Source organism: Dromiciops gliroides, chromosome 2, assembly GCF_019393635.1.
Source record: "Dromiciops gliroides isolate mDroGli1 chromosome 2, mDroGli1.pri, whole genome shotgun sequence".
Taxonomy (NCBI): Eukaryota; Metazoa; Chordata; class Mammalia; order Microbiotheria; family Microbiotheriidae; genus Dromiciops; species Dromiciops gliroides.
The window spans coordinates 108982351-109000345 of NC_057862.1; the positions used below are offsets into that span (position 1 = coordinate 108982351).

General features: G+C 45.5%; 1 protein-coding gene across 11 annotated transcripts in view; it reads left to right on the top strand.

Annotated features, from left to right (window-relative positions):
* Positions 1–17995, top strand: part of SH3PXD2A (SH3 and PX domains 2A) — a 332613-nt gene that overhangs the window by 196483 nt on the left and 118135 nt on the right. For 4 of the 11 annotated variants that reach the window (XM_043987986.1, XM_043987989.1, XM_043987987.1 and 1 more), the window contains exon 6: positions 16486–16514. In XM_043987986.1, the coding sequence (XP_043843921.1) occupies positions 16486–16514 (29 nt within the window). Of the gene's footprint in view, positions 1–15968; positions 16116–16238; positions 16515–17584; positions 17655–17995 lie in introns of those variants that run through there. The other 7 variants (XM_043987992.1, XM_043987991.1, XM_043987997.1 and 4 more) reach the window with 4 other exon arrangements.

The following is a 17995-nucleotide window of genomic DNA, read 5'->3' on the forward strand; positions in this document are numbered from 1 at the left end:
AGCTTGTTATGCTAAGAAACAATGAAGTACCTGGTCTGAATGGAGCATTAGATTTAGGTTGGGTATGGAAATGAAATGTGTTCTATTGCCCAAGAAGGAACAAGGTTGTTAGGACAGAGGACCAGGCTTCAGGGTAGAACCTCAGGGCTCCCAAAGTTATGTCAAGGAAGTCTTAAAAAAGCCTGGGTGTTTCCTGCTCACTCTATGATCCTATGAGCTACCAAACCCCTTCCTGAACTGAAGAGAGGACTCAGCAACAGGGACTTAAGGAGGGCAGGTACACCTCCCAAGAACCTATTCTGTGAGCCAGTCAACAAGCATTTATTAAATGCCTACTATGTGCCAGGCTAATCACTGGGGCTTCAAAGAGGGGCAAATGAGCGCACAGTCTTTGCCCTCAAGGACCTCGTTCTCACATGCAAAAAAAAATGTACATCCAAGAAACATAAGGATAAATGGATGGAAATCTCAGAGGGAAGGAACTAGCCATGAGGAAGCCTGAAGAAAGCACATAGCATTGTTTGGTGCTGGGGTTACTAAATCAAAAATGAAAAAGTCTCTTCCCTGAAGAACTTATATTCTCTATCTTTGCCTGGGATCCTTGTACCAAGGGTTCTTAACCTCAGGTGTGTGAACCTGTTTTTAAAAATATTTTGATAACTATTTCAGTCAACATAATTGGTTTCCTTGGTAACCCTGTATATTTTATTTTATGCATTTATAAATGTTATTCTGAAAAATGCATCCTTGGGCTTCACTGGATTGCCAGAGGGGTCCGTTACATACTAAAAACTTAAGAACCCCTGCTGTAAACTCTTCCTGATTTATCTCTTGTTAATGGTCTAATTGGGGGTGGGGAAGAGGAAGGTTCTAAAGGCCTGTACTGGGGTGGTGTTAATATAAATAAAAAATGAAGGGACAAATTTGATGAATTCCAGAGGCAGAAGAGCTGACATCTGATTGGATGCAAGAAGGGGGGAAAAGTCAAAGATGACCCAGAGGTCTCCAGAGGGAGTGACTTGAAGGATACTGATGCTCTCCATCAGAAATAGAGATGGAGGAGAAGGGGCAGACTGGCAGGCTGTTGGGGGAAGAGGATAAGTTTCGTTTTGGTTGTGTTGAATTTGAAGGGAGAACTAGAGCCAATCATGAAGTAAAACTAAGGGCTGGCTATTTACATTTGTCATGTGCACTGAGGTGATCACTGAAACCATTATGGGGGGGGGGTTCAGATTCCAAAGACGGGGAGTATAGAGAAAAGAGAAGAGAATAAAGAAAGGACCTTGTGGGGTAGCTACACCGAGGGGATAAGAGGAGAAAGATGAACCAGTGAAGAAGACAGAGAAAGAGGCATCGGACAAGTCAGGAGAATCAGGAGAGGATGGCTGAAGACAGAGAAATTTTGAGGTATTGGAAAAGGAGGCAACAACAACAAAATAATAGCTAACATTTATAAAGTTATTAGTGGAAGGGAGGGGGGAGTGTTGGGGAGAGATGAGGCAAAGAAGGTTTTCACAGATCCTGTTTCTTGGATGATTGCTTTTCTCCTCTTGAAATTCAGGATATCTTCACACATTCAGTGCTTTGACAGATTTCCCATTTCTCTGTCATTTCCCCATATCAGTGATAGCCATTCAGTGATAACATCTGTGGGTTATGTCAATACTCTGGAATTTCATTTTATAGGTTAGGATGTTTGAATTCATTGAAAGCAGTTAGGTTCCCTCATTCATTTCTCCCCTATCTTGGGTTACATTTTCCTCTTAACTATGTTTTTCCTACCCTTTTCAGTCTGAAAATTGTGCTCATTTAATTTGAGTAATTGTGCCTTTTCTTTCCTTTCCTTTTTCTTCATTCCACCTACATAGCCCCTAAGGACACATTTTGTGTCCTTAGCAATTTTGCCAACCTTAATTTATTCTAGACTTCAGTGCTTCTGACACAACTGTTACAAGATCATACTGCCTTTTCATGTGTGTCCTTGTTTTTGTGCCTTTCTGTTCATCTGCATACAAACTTGTAAAACCTGAACTTGGGGGCAGCTAGGTGGCACAGTGGATAAAGCACCGGCCCTGGATTTAGGAGTTCCTGAGTTCAAATCCGGCCTCAGACACTTGACACTTACTAGCTGTATGACCCTGGGCAAGTCACAACCCTCATTGCCCTGAAAAAAAAAATTAACTCGGTGGAGAGCTCCCTATGCAGTCACATCTTTTCTTTTTTGTTAGGATCATTCACAAGTGTATCATTGGGGGTTTTTTGTTTTGTTTTGTTTTTTTAGAGGGCCTCTCTTTCTTTTTTACAGTTTTGGTCATAGGATCAAACTTGTCATTTCAAAAACTTCTTTCCCAACATGTAGGGCATACATCTGGGCCTGTACAGCATTCCATTCTTTGGCTATGACATGCTGTAAGCGCTATTTGAGAATTATCAGAGGAAACTTCACGAAGGAAGTGGGGCTTTCGTTTGGGCATTGTAGGGCATGTAAGAGGAAGGAAGACATTCTGAAGTTTTACTTAAATCATTTCTGCTGTTAGCTATTTAGGGAGTGAATAGTGCAATTGTGTGATTTGGAGTGACATCACTTCATCCTGAGAAAATGAATCCCCTCCCTCCTCCTGTCCTATCTCTTCTCCCCTCCCCCATTCCCCTAGGCCATTTAGGAACACTGGCCTTAGATGTCTGGGGTGATGGAGAGAAGTTTCCCAGGCCACACACTTTTAACAAATGTCTGCCTTGCCCTGAACATCTAGTAACCACATTTAGAGAGATGGGGGAAGGGGGTTGGGTTGAGGTGTGAGAAGTCCCTTGGAAGATAGAACTCTAAGTGGTGATCTTTTATTTGGAAACTATCATTGGATAGGAGAGCAGTGCTGGACATAATACTTATTTCCAGAGTCTCTGATCATGCTGTGAGGTCAGGAAGCAGTCCCTTCCCCGACCCTGTCATGAGATCCAAAGGCCCCTGGGGGCTGAGAGGGAGTAATAGAGGAGCAGGCCCAAAGGTTGTTGCCTCACTGAGGGAGAAGACTGTGCTCTTGAACCAGAAACCTCTGTTAACTGTCACCCTAGCAAACCTATTCATTCTCTGACAATGTTTGCCTGGACTGACCCACAAATACTTTCTGAGCTCTGTCACTTTGACTGGGATTGCTGGGTCAGGGGGGTTTGTGAGCAGCAAGGAGGGAATAACTTTGTGTTTCCAATGGCTAGAATGTCTTCAATGAGAATAAGCACTCACTAACTTGTTTGTTTTACTTGGGAGGGGAGCCCTTTGCAAAACTTCAGGTGGGGACCTAGGGTGTGATTAATCACAGAGTCATAGAACTGGAAAGGACTTCAGACATCATCTCGTTTTCATTAAACGGGGAAGGAAATTGAAACCCTGTGATTTGCCCAAGGTGACATAGCAAGTAGATGGCTAAGCCAGGATCTGATCCCGATTCTCCTGAGACTACTAGTGTATCACTCACATCTTACACTGTGCTACTGCTGATTTTATATCTTGCAAGTCTTCTTTGGCTGATGCACATAAGGGGCTTTTGTTGTAGATTAGAAGACTTGGTCCCTCCTTTCCCGCTCCCGTACTTCCAATAGGTCTCCCTTCTCATTTATATTAGACCCCTGAGAAGAGGGATAGATAGGCCCTTTGGGACACTCCAGAAACTAAGGCTCAGGCCCTTTCAGCAGCTCGTGATAGAACACGGTCTGCCATAGGCAACCAATGCCAACTTCCTGGAGCAGGCAGGCACTCAGCAATTCTCTGAGCCAACAGGCTCCTTTGTCCCTGTTCTCAAGGCCCCACCAGCTCGGAGCGTGTCAGCAAGCTGCTCTTTTGTGGCACGGCCTCATTCAGTGGTCCTGCTTTGTGTGGGCTGATGAGGGGGAATGTCATGTTTGGCCCTCCTTGTTAGTTGGAATTAAACTAGATCTCAATTCCCAGGAGGGCCCATCGGTGGCTGGCAGTGTAACTTCTCCACAGACATGAAACAGCAGTGATGGTCATGGCCTCCTCATTGTCTCTTTCCCACCAAAGACCCTCTGCTTCAGGCCAGCCTGGCTCCTTACTGTCCAGGCCTGGCATATTTTCTCCTGCCCATGGTGCCACATTCTTCCCTACTTCTCCGGCTTTACCTCCCACAGTTACTAACCTGAAACCCCCTTTAACCAGCTCTAGTTCTCTTCACACACCCAGAGGAATAGTGACTTGCCCAAGGTCACACAGGTAGTACCAGGGCTGGGTTCAAATCCATACCTGATTCCAAATCTAACCTTTTCCCCTCTGTACCATGATGCCTGTGTCCTCAGAGCAGACCATCCCCCCTCCAAAGCCACAGCCCTCTCAATCCTAAAGATTTTACTTTTGACATTCTTCTTTTCCTTTGCCCTACCCATCCTTCAGGGTACCTTCATATCTCATGTTCTCTAGAACTCTAGGCCTTATTTACCCATCCCCAGACCAAACTATTCCCTTCCTTTTCCAAATTCCCATAGCATCAATGTACAGTCCATAATTTACTTCATACCTTTATTATACTATATGTGCAAGGCTTGTCTCACCTACTAGACTGTGTCACCTCCTTTTCTAGTCTCCCCTGTCTTGTAGACTGGCACAGAGCTGGGTATTGAAAAGGGACAGTGCATATGTTGGATGGATGAACCAAATGACTCCTTAGGAACAGTAAGCATTCATATAGATTGGCAAATAGTCTAACTGTGTTTCCCACCCTCTGACATATATTTCATACCCTTACCCCAATATTCATGGATCCCATCAATAAAGTTGACCACCTCCCCACCCACACCCCTATCTAGAACCTTGGTATGGCTTTGTTGTGAAGGAGAAGATATTGGACAGATTCTTGTATTTTTAAAAAATAAGTTTTAATGATCTCTTTCAAATCAGTGTAACCTATGTCTCCTCCCCCTTTCCTGCACCCTCTTGTCTCCGCCTCCAGCAATCCCTTATATCAAGGACTTAAAAAGTAAGGGAGGAGGGGGTGGCTAGGTGGCGCAGTGGATAAAGCACCGGCCCTGGATTCAGGAGTACCTGAGTTCAAATCCGGCCTCAGATGCTCTACACTTACTAGCTGTGTGACCCTGGGCAAGTCACTTAACCCCAATTGCCTCACTTAAAAGAAAAGAAAAGAAAAGAAAAAGTATGATATATTCAAGTCACTTAACCCCAATTGCCTCACTTAAAAAAAAAAGAAAAGAAAAGAAAAAGTATAATATATTCAGGGGCAGCTAGGTGGTGCAGTGGATAAAGCACCGCCCCTGGATTCAGGAGGACCTGAATTCAAATGCTGCCTCAGACACTTGACACTTATTAGCTGTGTGACCCTGGGCAAGTCACTTAACCCTCATTGCTTCCCCCCCCCCCAAAAAAAAGAAAAGTATAATATATTTAGCACATCACTTTCAAGACTGTCCCTACTTATCTTTCTGGTCTTCTTCCTGTTCGCCGCATTTCTTTTTAAATGCTTCTCTTTGTCTGTCTGTCTGTCTGTTTCTATCTCTGTCTCTTTCTCTGCCTCTCACACTCATACCCACACACACACACATATACACATGCTTTTAGATGGCTCTTTCTCTTCTTCCTACTCCCCAAGTTGAAAACAAAAAGAAAGAAAAACAAAAGGATTTGGATGGGTAGAGAGGAGGAGGAAGGGAATTCTAAGAGTGGGAGGACATTGTGAGCAAAATCTTGGAGGTGGCTTTGCCTTCAAGGAACCTTAGAGATTTGAAAGCAGCCTCTCAATCTAAGGGTGAACCTCACATGGCTGAGCTGCTGTTGTGCTGTTGCCTCCCGCTTTTCCCACCCCGCCCCCAGTTTGCTCGCTGGTGGGATAGGTGATTGGGAGAAGCTGGGTGGTCTCTCTCCCTCCAGGAAGGTGGGGTGGAGGTGTGGCCTTCCCCTTAGAGGCCAGGTCAGGAACACCATCCTTGGCTGGGCCCCCTTGGAGCAGCTCCATGGGAAGAGATTGGTTTGGCAGGAGAAGTAGAGGAACCTTGTGTGAACACCCTCTGACAGAGAACTCTCAGCCACTTGTGAACTCCTGACCTGACTGAGAGGAAAAGAAAGAAGGGGCTTAGGCTTCTCAGCCCTGGTGGGAATCCACAACCAAAGAATGGGCCCCAACCACTCCCTCCCCCATTGAGAGTGTGTGTGTGTGTGTGTGTGTGTGTGTGTGTGTGTGTGAGTGAGACAGTGGATCCTGGGATGAGAGACAACATCAGTCCCTGCATGGCCCTAGAGTTGTAGGAGCTATTTGGGGGTCCTCAGAATGGGTGGGGGAGTCTCCTCCGTGGGTAACTAACTCTCGTGCATACAGACCTCCATTCTGATGGCACAAACAGGGAAAAGCAGAACCAGATGGAAACGTGATTCTTAGTCATGGTGTTTATTCTGTGACTTTCCAAGGAGAGAAACAAAGAAGGGGGAAAGAATGTCTTATTACAAATGTCCTGCTGGATTTCTCTAAGCACTGAGTTGCTCTTTGTCCTTCCCAGAGATTCCTTTAGCCTGGCAATATAAAACCTGATACTTGTAGAAACTGATTCTTTCCTTATCTCCTCCGGCTCCCTTATACAGAAGAGTCCTGCCATCCCACAATGCATTGCTGTTCCTAAATTTTGGTTCTCTTCTCCTGCAGTGTTCCTCACCATTTCTAATCCCAGTTCAAGTCCCACCTCCTCCAGGAAGTCTTCCCTGAGTGGTCAAGGTACAAAGGTACATCCTCTACAGACCTCCAGCATTTAGGATTTTCTCCCCTCCACAGGCCCTTAACATACATTGCCTGGTCTTTTTGCCTTGTATGACTCTCGTCTGCCCCAGCTGACTGTGAGCTTCTATTGACTCCCCCTTACTACCTACCACAGAAAGAGGCCCCAAAGTAGGTATTTAAAAGCCCTGAACTAGGAGCCAGAAGCATATTTCTGCCCATTACTTAGCTGTGTGACCCAAGGTAAGTCACCACCCTTCTCCAGACCTCTGTGTCCTTTTTACCTCACAAGGAGTAGAATAGAGATTGAGACAAAGGAAGTGCTTTGGGAATCCTGGGGCTGGGCCAGGGACTTGTATATCATGGGCAGTTTGGGTGCCTGAGACCCTCTTGGGCCCTGAGCCAGGTCTCCAAACTTCCCTCCCATGGAATGTGGTTCCATTTTGCCTGGGGCAAGGAATTCTGGCCTCCCCAGCCTTCTCCACAGGCTCACAATGGGAGCCTTTCTCAGGGCCCTGGAAAACATGGTCCTCATGGAGAAAGGACAGATTCATGTTCCTGGCAAGGACCCACAATACAACAATTTAGATCAGGAGATGAATAGAAGCATAGGGGAAAGAAGGCAAAAGGCATTTGTCTTGTTTGGAGGGGAGGGCGAGGGATGTGCTGAGCTCATCTGGCTCCCAAAATGATTGTGTGTAACAGGGTTACACGACTAGCATGTCATCTGGGGGGGAGGGAGGGTGAAAAGGGGAAAAGAAAACCCCAGCTTGCCCCAAATTTGATAAATCAAGGTCTCGACTTTGGACCTTCTTTAACTTCTGGTTGGACTCCCGAAAAAGCTTCCTTGACCAGTCCAACCCCCTCCAGTCCTCATAAACACCTTTGCATCTAATCCAGTTCCATCACAACTCTAGCAAATTTAGCCTGGCATTCAAAGCCCTCTAAAATCTGGTCCCACATAGTCTTAGACTCACAAGGAATATTGATTTTAAAGTGGAAGGAACTTAAGTAATGATCTAGTCCACCCCTCCTCCCCCCTTTCATATTCCCAAAGTTTCATTTGCTATTTGCATCATTCTTTGGCATTTCTTTTTACATAGTCTTGTCTTATTGTTTATCTTTTTTTGTGGCTCAGTCATGTCTCCCCAATTGTACCATCCCCTGCAGCACCAAGCCCCAGACCTGGCATGTAGTCATTGCTCACTTAATGCTTATTGATTGGTTGATGCCAGTAGTTGAACTCATTCTGGCTCTTGGTACCACATTCCATTCCACCACTGGCCAGGTTGCCCCCCGTTCTCATCTCCTTTATCGCTTGCTCCAGCATAGGACCCCACTTTAGTCAGGCAAGGAGCATCAAAGGCCTCAGAGTACTTAAGGGATCACCCAAAATAGCCCAGCAAGTGAAAGGCTCGCTCACTCACTCCTGGGTCCAGAGCTCAGCCTTGTCCTTGTGGCTGTGACCATCCATCACTGTGTGCTCAGCTCAGTCCAGAGTTAGCCAATGTCATCCAGCAGACAGCAAGGACGAGGGCATCCTGGAGCTGGCAGCCTGTGTCTCTGCATCTGCCAGTTCACTTAAGTAGGCGGTAGGAAGTGATTCAGAAATTAGACCACCCCCACTCTCCCCAAACACTCATCAGCATAAGAATGGGAACCTAGAGTGGCCCTTTAGACTGAAGCTGGCCTGGGCAGACAGTCAAACCTGATGTGCATGATTATTCACTCCCTGTTCTCCACTGTTCTGTCCCTCCTGGATTTAGTTCTCCTGTTATGAGAACCTACACCAAATGGAGGAAAGGGACAGGCATGGTGAGTGGGGAGCCAAGCTTTCTCTAGCCAAAGTCTTGTTTTTTTCTGCTTTGATTCTTTGTGATTGCTACCTACTGATACCAATAGATCAGGTTATATGGCTTATACAGCCATGAAATCTCCAAGATCAAAGGCTAACCCCTTGTAGAACTCTAAATCCCAACCACTCAAAACATTCCCCAGTAGAAGTTAGGTGACTCATTAGGGAGCTGGACTTGGAGTCAGGAAGCCCTGAGTTCAAATCCAATCTCAGACACTTACCTATCTGGGTAATCATGGACAAGTCACTTAACCTCTATATCCCTCATTTTCATCATCTCTAAAATGGGAATAATAATAGCACCTACCTTCCAGGGCTGTTATGAAGATAAAATGCGATATTTAAATATTTACAATATTTAATTTCAGTAATATTAAAAATTTTATATTAACATAATATTTAAATAACATTTCAAAATTTAAATAAATGCTTTGCAAGATCTATATATTATTGTTGTTATTATGAACAGACTTACTAAGAGAAGTGGGAACGGATTTGGTGTGGGCTCTGTCACTACACTTTTAAGTTACATCATCTCTCTGAGCCTCAATTTACCCATCCATGAAATGAGGACGCTTTACCCAGATCTTACCCAAGGTCACCCAGCTAAAAAGTGGTAGAACTAGTATTAGAACCTGTATCTTTGACCTCTCAGTCCAGGGCGCATTTTGCTCAGGCTACTTTTCCACTTGTAGTCTTAACACCCAGGTTTTCCCCCTTCAGTCCTCTTGAACTTTTCGCTCACCCCCCATACCCAAGGAGTTGCCAAGTCTTGTTGATTCTGCCCTCAGAACATCTTTCACATCTGACCCCTTCTCTCTCCTCATACCAGAGCCATCCTAATCCCGACCTCAGCACCTGGATTACTGCAGTATCCCCCTGCTTAGTCTCCCTGTATTGAGCCCTTTGCCTCCATCCTCCATCCTCCATCCATCTTCCACAGAGCTGCAAAACTGCTATTTTTAGAACACCAGGGTGACCACAGTGTTCCCCTGCTCAGTGCCTCTGCCTTTCTCCATGACTTCTCTCTCTCTCTCTCTCTCTCTCTCTCTCTCTCTCTCTCTCTCTCTCTCTCTCTCTCTCTCTCTTTTTTGGGGGGGGCAATGAGGGTTAAGTGACTTGCCCAGGGTCACCCACCTAGCTACTGTCAAGGATCTGAGACTGGATTTGAACTCAGGTCCTCCTGAATCCAGGACCAGTGCTTTATCCACTGTACCACCTAGCTGCCCCCTCTCCATGACTTCTCTATCTGGCATTTGAATTCCTTCATAACATGGATCCAATCTATATTTCCAAGACACATTGCTTCCCTGTCATATATGAGATGCCTTTCCCTGCTTGGGATGCCCTCCTTCCTCATCTCCACTTCTTATAGCCTGGGACTCCCTTCAGGACTCAGTTCACATGTCACTTCACACAAGGGGTCTTTCCTGATTCTTCCAATTGATTCTTCCCCCTGCCCCCTTTACTTTGTCCTTACTTTATCTTTTATACTCCTACTTATCTTTGTACTTGTTACTTCCCCAAATAAAGTATAAACTTCTTGTGTGGAGGAACAGTTTCATTTTTGTCTCTGTGTCCTAGGGGCTTGACACAGAAGAAGACACTAAATAAATGTGAATTGAATTGCAAGTGACTCTGTTCCTTAGAATCTTTAACCTCAGGCAGAAAATAGAAATAGGTAGATAGGTAGAGGGTTGTAGGTAAGATGAGTCATTTAGACTTGAAGTGACTTGGACTGTGGTGGGGGAAGGAAGGAAGCAATTTCCCTTCCCTGCATCTCAGTTACCTGGTATATAAAATGCTGGCATTAGTCTAGATCAAGTGTTCTTAGCCTGAAGTCTGTGAATTTTTGTTTGTTTGTTTTTTAATTATAAAAGTATTTTATTATTTTCCAGTTACATGCAGAGATAGTTTTCAACATTTGTTTTTATAAGATTTCTAGTTTCAAATTTTTCTCCCTCCCCACTCCCCAAGACAGCAAGTAATCTGATATAGGTTATATATGTACAATGTGAATTTGTTTTAAAATAATAATAATAACAATAATAAATGAATGAATGATCATTTATATAGAGCTTTATGGTTTGCAAAGAATTTTACAAATATCTCATTTTATCCTTACAACAACCCTGGAAGGTGGGTGCTATTATTATCCTCATTTTAGAGATAGGGAAACAGGAAAATAGAAGTTAAGTGACTTGCCCAGAGTCACACAGTTAGTTAGTGTCTGAGGTTGGATTTGAACTCAGGTCTTTCTGACTTCAGGTTCAGTATGATATCCATCGTGGCACCTTACTGCCTCTCAAATGAGCTACAGGGAGTCTTTTAAAATATTTGATAATTGTATTTCAATATAATTGGTTTCCTTTGTATGTATTTTATGCCTTTAAAATATGATTCTGAGAAGGGGTCCATCCCTAGGTATACTAGACTGCTAGAAGGGTTCCACAACACAGTAAAAAAAATCTTTGGACCAAATGATCTTTATAGCCTCTTTCTTTTTTTCTTTTTCTTTTTTTTTGTTTGTTTGTTTTTTTGGTGAGGTAATTGGGGTTAAGTGACTTGCCCAGGGTCACACAGCTAGCAAGTGTTAAGTGTCTGAGAGTGGATCTGAACTCACGTCCTCCTGAATCCAGGGCCGGTGCTCCATCCACTGTGCCACCTAGCTGACCCCCTTTACAGCCTCTTTCATCATGCCATCTCTAACATTTGCTGGTTCTGGAGGCAATTAGCTACTTACAGTAGGTGCTGAGGAATGAATACTGAGTGTGCCTTTGGGGGAAGTGAGTGAGCACAGTGGGGAGCCAGGCTCTGGAGGGTTCCCTTCATGCAGAGTGATGCTAGAAGAGGGAATGGGAGGGTGAAGAAGCATCCCCTCCCCTCCAGCAGGTCCAGGAGCATGCCAGGTCATCCCGGGCCTGCCCTCTGAAGGAACTGTCCCCTCCCATCAGCAGTGGGAGGAGTGGAAGGCACTTACTGCCCACCTCCCCAGCTGACCTGTTGGCAGCCCCAAGGAGAATCACTGAGCTCTGCCCCTCTCCTTGCAGTGTCCCTGGCATTGGAGGGAATGTGATTCAGCAGTGAGTAGTAGGAAGCAGGCTAGACACTGTGCCATGCACACGTTGGTGGCTCTATCAAGGCTGACTTTGGGCCAAGCCTTGGAAAGAGTGTGGGTGGGTGAGATTGAAAAAAGCTAGGGTAGGGAGGGGAGTCATTGGGATTTTTTGAATTGCCATGGACCCAGAGCCAAGGAAACAGTCCCACTAACCCTGGGCCCCTCCCTGGTTGAGTATTACACTATTGTCAATGAGAGCTGGGTGTGGATGAGAGGGAGGAGGAAGTTGGTTGGGGCATGCATTCTTCTGCAGAGATTTGGTATTTTTCAGCTCAGCAAATCCCAGGCATTGGATAGGATACCTATGCTATTTTTGAGCATGTTCAGAGTCTAAAAATATAAAATAAATTTGCTAAAAGGTGTCCAACCGGAAGCCCCCGAGGTTTTCCTATTAGGGGCATCCACGCGGGCCTGGGCTGAAGGCCAGCTACCATGGGAAGAATTCCAAATTGCCCACCATTAACTACTGCTTAATCTCAAGTCACCATCTCATCTAGGAAGCTTCCCCTGATTAAGTCCACCTATTTGTCAACTGGCCAGCCAGCCCCAGCCCTAGCAATACCCCGCTGCCACCACCCTGAAGTTCTTATGATTTTCTATTTTTAGAAAGTAGATGAGAAGAGGGATAAAGGGGGAAATGGAGAGGATATAAAAATGAAAGATATCAATAAAAATGTTTTCCAAAATTTCATACAGTTTTGTTCAAAAATCTATATAATGTTTTGCATAGGCACCTTGCATTTATCATTACATTTGCCCCTCACCACCCTGTGAGATAGGTACACTTCTCTTATTATCCCTAATTTACAAAGGAGGAAACTGAGACCCAAAGGTTAAGTGATGTCCATGGTTACTCAGCTAGGAGGAAGCAGAAGAGAATTTGGAACCCAGATCAATACTGATTCCAATTCCTGTGCTCTTTCTACTATACAGTGATGCCTCTCAATTTTACTGTATGTTCATATGATCACACACTTAGGATTGACCATAGATTAGAGCTAGAAGGAAACTAGCAGGTCATCTAGCCCTGGTGTTTTCCAGCTAAGGAAACTGAGGCCTGAGCTCAGTGATTTGTCTCGGGTCACCCAGGTAGAAGTGGCAGCCGTGTAATTTGAACCAAAGTCCTCCATACCCTCTGCCCCATAGGGAGGCTGACAACTCTTTGGGGGCTAAGATGGTATGTTTCTTTTTAACATCATTCCCAAACCCTTAGTCTGGTTTTAGATGCTTGCTGACTAACACTCTCATGTGCTGTGCCCGCAGGTTCTCTGTGCCGTACGTGGTGAAACAAAAGCACTGAATTTTTGGTCAGAAAGCTTAGGGTTAGTCTCAGCTCTACTGATTTCAACCTAAGGGACAAACCACTTAAATAACTCTCCTAACTGGAGTTGATACCAATTCTCTGACTACAAGAGGACCCCGGGCACCTCTAGCCTCTTGTCCTTCAGTGCCTCCGATAGGCTGTGCTCCAGGAGGTATAGAGTTAAATATGCTACAAGTGAATAAGCTTGAGCATTCTCTACCTGCCTATTGGCCCCAGCTCATGTTTGTGATAATATAACATCTTCTGGGCCAGACTGGTAGGAATCACAATTGTAACATTTCTTCTCCATGCCTCTCTGTACATGCTTCCCTTGTTCTAGCAACTTCCCCCTCTCTCCCAGGGGCCCAGGGGTAGTATGGGATAGCCAAAAAAAATAATAAAATAGTGGACAGAAGACACAGGTTTAAGCCCTAGCTTACTAGTAATATAGCATTGAACAACTCTCCTAACCTCTCTGGACCTGTTTCCTCACCTGTAGAATGACAATAAAAATGTACAACCAGACCACTTCATAAGGTTATTGTAAGGATCAAATGAGATAAGGAATGTAAAAGCACTATCAAAGTGCTAGGGAGTGTTGCTATTTTTTTTCTCCTGTTGTAGGTCTTTCCAAATCCATACAGAAAATCTTCTGAGAAGCTATTTATACTAAGATGTAAGTGCCTTGGCATACAGTACTGTGAGGCACCTTCTAGTAGTGTTTCTTTTAAAATAAGATTCATGGTCACTACAAAGCCTGCAAGTTTCTGAGGAATGTGTCTCAGATGGCAGGATTTTAGACACTATAGCTGACAAGGGTGAGAAAAGAATTGGTGATTGGAGCCTTGCTCAATACATCAAGGGCTACCTTTCTATCTAGCAGGAGGGGGGCAGTCACCAACGATGGTGGAGAGTCCTAAGGGGACATCCTCTAGAATCTTGGGGGTGGGGGTATGTCTGAGGGCTTCCTTTCCTAGCTAGGTAGAGCAGAGTCATGCCATCTTCTTTCTCCTAAGTGAATGGTTTCAGCATAGTAAAAAGGACCAGCCAGGAACTTAGGAGATTCATGTTTTATTCTGAGTACTTCCTTTCCCTCCTGGGTCCACAGTGTTAAGTGAAAGAAAACCAACCCTGTTCTTCTTGGGCTCAGGGGGCCACTTAATAAAATTGAATAAAGGCTTATCTCTAAAACCAGAATGGGCTGGGGGATAGTGAGCTCCCTATCATTAGAGGTATTAAGGCAGGGGCTACATGACTCCCGCTGTCAAGCATGATCTGTCTAGAAGAGATTCTTATACTGGTTGGCAGGTTGGAGTAGATGGCTTACAGGATGTGTGTAAATTCTTAAATATCTGAGATTCTGGGAATTGAACATTGAGAATCAGATGAAAATATTTCTGAAAACTAGAGGGAAAGGGAAACAACAATCAACCAATCATTCAGAAAGTTTTGATTAAGTGCCTACTGTGTACCAGGCACTCTTCCTGGCTCTAGTAGTACAAATATAAAGAATGAAATAATCCCTATTTTAAAGGAGCTGACATTCTGTTGGGAAACCTGGTGCACATAACTATTTAAAGAATAAATTGGAGAAGGAAATGGCAAGCCACTCCAGTATCTTTGCCAAGAAAACCCCCAAAATGGGGTCATGGAGAGGTGAACATGACTGAAACAACTCAACAATAACAACAACAACAACAACAAAGAATAAATACAAATAAATACAGAGTAGTGTGTGGGGGGGGGGGCACAACCAGAAGTGGAGATCAGGAAATGTTTCCTGTCGATCATATGTTTTATTTAATCTTTTTAAGGGTCATGGAGTCTTTTGGCAGTCTGGTGACGCCAATAGGCCCTTTCTTAGAGTAATATTTTTAAATGCATAAAATACATAGGATTACAAAAGGTTAATGAAAATAAGATGTAAATTTTTTCCCACCTAAGTTCACAGACCCCCTGACTCTATCCATGGACCCCTTAGTTAAGAGACCCTGTTGTAGAAGGTCATGATTGAGCTCCATCTTAAGGAAGAGAGGGATTTTATAAAGCAGATGTGAGGAGGGGTTTCAGGTATTGGGGACAGACAGTGTGAGAGTGCAGAGACAAGGGCTGGGATGCCTTGTGTGAGGAACAGAGAGAAGATGCCTTTGGCTAGGTTACAGAATGAGAGATGAGGATGCAGTGGGGTGGGAGCTAAGGTATATTGAGATTATGGAAGGCTTTAAAAGCCAGAGGAATTTATATTTTATCATAGAAGATTATCGAGGGGTAGCTAGGTGGCGCAGTGGATAAAGCACTGGCCCTGGATTCATGAGGACCTGAGTTCAAATCCAGCCTCAGACACTTTACACACTTACTAGCTGTGTGACCCTGGACAAGTCACTTAACCCCAATTGCCTCACCAAAAAAAAAAAAAGAAAAGAAAAGAAAAGAAAAGATTATCGAGTAGGGGGTCTGACAGTGGAATGGCCATGTGGATGATGGCCTGCAGTGGGGAGAGACTTTAGGCAAAGAGGCCATTGCAGTTTTCCAGGGCAGGGCTTCTTAACTTGTTTTGTGTCTCAGACCCTTTGGGCACCAGACTAGGCACTGGGGGTACAAAGATAAAAGAAGTCTCTGCCCTCAAGGAGCTTACATTCTATTGTCCAAAGATTCATTAATTTATTCAACAAATATTTCGGTTTTTCTTCACTCATTTGCATTGTACTAAGCATTGAAGATTTTAAAACTGTAGTGCCCTTGCCCCCAGGTAGTTTACAATCTAGTTGTCATGGTAAGGCCACACAGAGAAATAGAGCACAGATTATACTATCGATACATAAGAATTTAAAGTGCTATAAGATCAATTAAACGAAGGACTGCTTCTGGCCTGAGAGCACAGAGAAGACTTCTTGGAAGGCTGCCATTTGAACGAGGCATCAAGGGGGGCTGAGACATTTGCAGACAGAGATGGGCATTGAGGGCAGTCAAATAAGGGGCCAAGGGACATGGCATCCTTCTCTTTTCCCTGTACTCTGATATCTGTACATTCAGGGAAGGGGGAATTCACTGGCTTCCAGCCCTGGTGGCTGGGTTCCCAAGGGGTTAATTTTCTGACCGTCCAAGGTGATGAAGGTGAAAGGATGGCAGAGGGAGGGAGACTGGGCATGATGGGGAACCCCCGGGAGGAGCCCAGAGCTATGCGTGCCTGCACCGCAGCTCTGCGGAAGGTTCTCCCTGCCTTGGGGATCACATGGCTTTGCTAGAGTCTGACTGCAGCACCAGCTGCTCACAGAGCCGAGCCTGAGCCTAGCCTGAGCCTGAGCCTGAGTGGGGCTGGCCAGCCCTTGCGCAGGGGATTCCTTAGTCCCTCTGCCTGGAGGCAGCAGCCAGTGGGAAAGACTGGGGCCTCTGGGTGGGAGCCTGGAGCTCCTCTCCCTGGCTCAGAAGAACTGTTAGCCAGACTGAAGCTAACCATGTCTATTTGCTGTTGCTTCTTTTTCAGGGACTATGGAAGTTCAAAGAGGAAATCAGGTAAGCAGTGGGACCTCTGGACTGTTTGTCTTTTCCTTCTCCTTCTTTTGCCTGTTGCATGTGCTCTGGAGGCTCCTTCCAGATCACCAGGGGGTCACGCAGAGGGATTTGCACTCCAAAGCATTTGGGAAATGTTTTTCTGGAGGTGTCTTACCTGTTTGCCCTAGTATAAAATCTGGTTTTATTTGGGTAGAGGCCCTATCCAGGGGTCACCTACCTCATGGCCACGCCAGTCTCTCAGCATGCCCAGGAAGAACTATCCAGCAGAAAACCCCAAACCTAAACCTAGTCCTCTCGTCTCCTCTCCTCTCCTCTCCTCTCCTCTCCTCTCCTCTCCTCTCCTCTCCTCTCCTCTCCTCTCCTCTCCTCTCCTCTCCTCTCCTCTCCTCTCCCCTTCTCTCCTCTCCTCTCCTCTCCTCTCCTCTCCTCTCCTCTCCTCTCCTCTCCTCTCCTCTCCTCTCCTCTCCTCTCCTCTCCTCTCCTCTCCTCTCCTCTCCTCTCCTCTCCTCTCCTCTCCTCTCCTCTCCTCTCCTCTCCTCTCCTCTCCTCTCCTCTCCTCTCCTCTCCTCTCGTCTCCTCTCGTCTCCTCTCCTTTCCTCTCCTTTCCTCTCCCCTTCTCTCCCCTCCTCTTGTCACCTCTCCTCCTCTTCCTCTCCTCTTCCTCTCCTCTTTTTCAGGCATGCTAGCTGCCTGCTCCCCCTTCTGTGAGGGGGGGGTAGAGGTAGGGATGGGGAAGGTCACTGATGAATGTTTACTTGATGGGTCCAGCCTTCTAGAAAATGTCTTTTTCTCCCTCTGGGTCCCTGCCTTCCACCCAGCCTCCCACTCCCGGCCATTTGGGGAAGGTTCAATGTCCTATTCCTCTTTGAGGAGGATAATAAAGGGTTACTGTGTCTCTTCTGGCATTGGGCATTTGTTGATCAGCTGGACATTAATCGGGCTGGGCAGGTTGTACTTGTACCACATGGAGCTTTAATGGATTGGCTCCTCCTGACCTCAGCCCCTCCCTCCTTCACTGGAGACCATTAGAGTCTCTTCCTCCTTCCTGGATCTAGGAAGGTGGAAAGGCAGGTTCCCAAAGATTCATAAGGACTTCAGAGGGGGGAAACTGAGTCCTTGAGGCCAATTGACAGATGAGAGGTGGGGATAACAGTGCCTGAGTGTTAGCCGGATTATGACCTAGACCCGTAGTTAGACCAGGGGTGGGTGGGTGGGGAATAGAAGGAAGGAATTGGGGAGGGGAGAAGAGAGGGGAGAAAAGCAGCAAGCTAAATTACCAGGTACCAGGCTTTCTCTGTCCCTCCAAGTCTCCTGTCTTGGGAAAGGAGGGCCAGTAAAAGGATTTCATCACTGGGAGGCATAGAGGTCTATGTCTATACTTGGGTGAACAACGGGGTCTTCATTATGGGGCTAGGGTGTACGTATTTCTCTGTGTTTATGCATGCGTTAGGTTGCATTACAGATTGTTAGGGTGCATATTC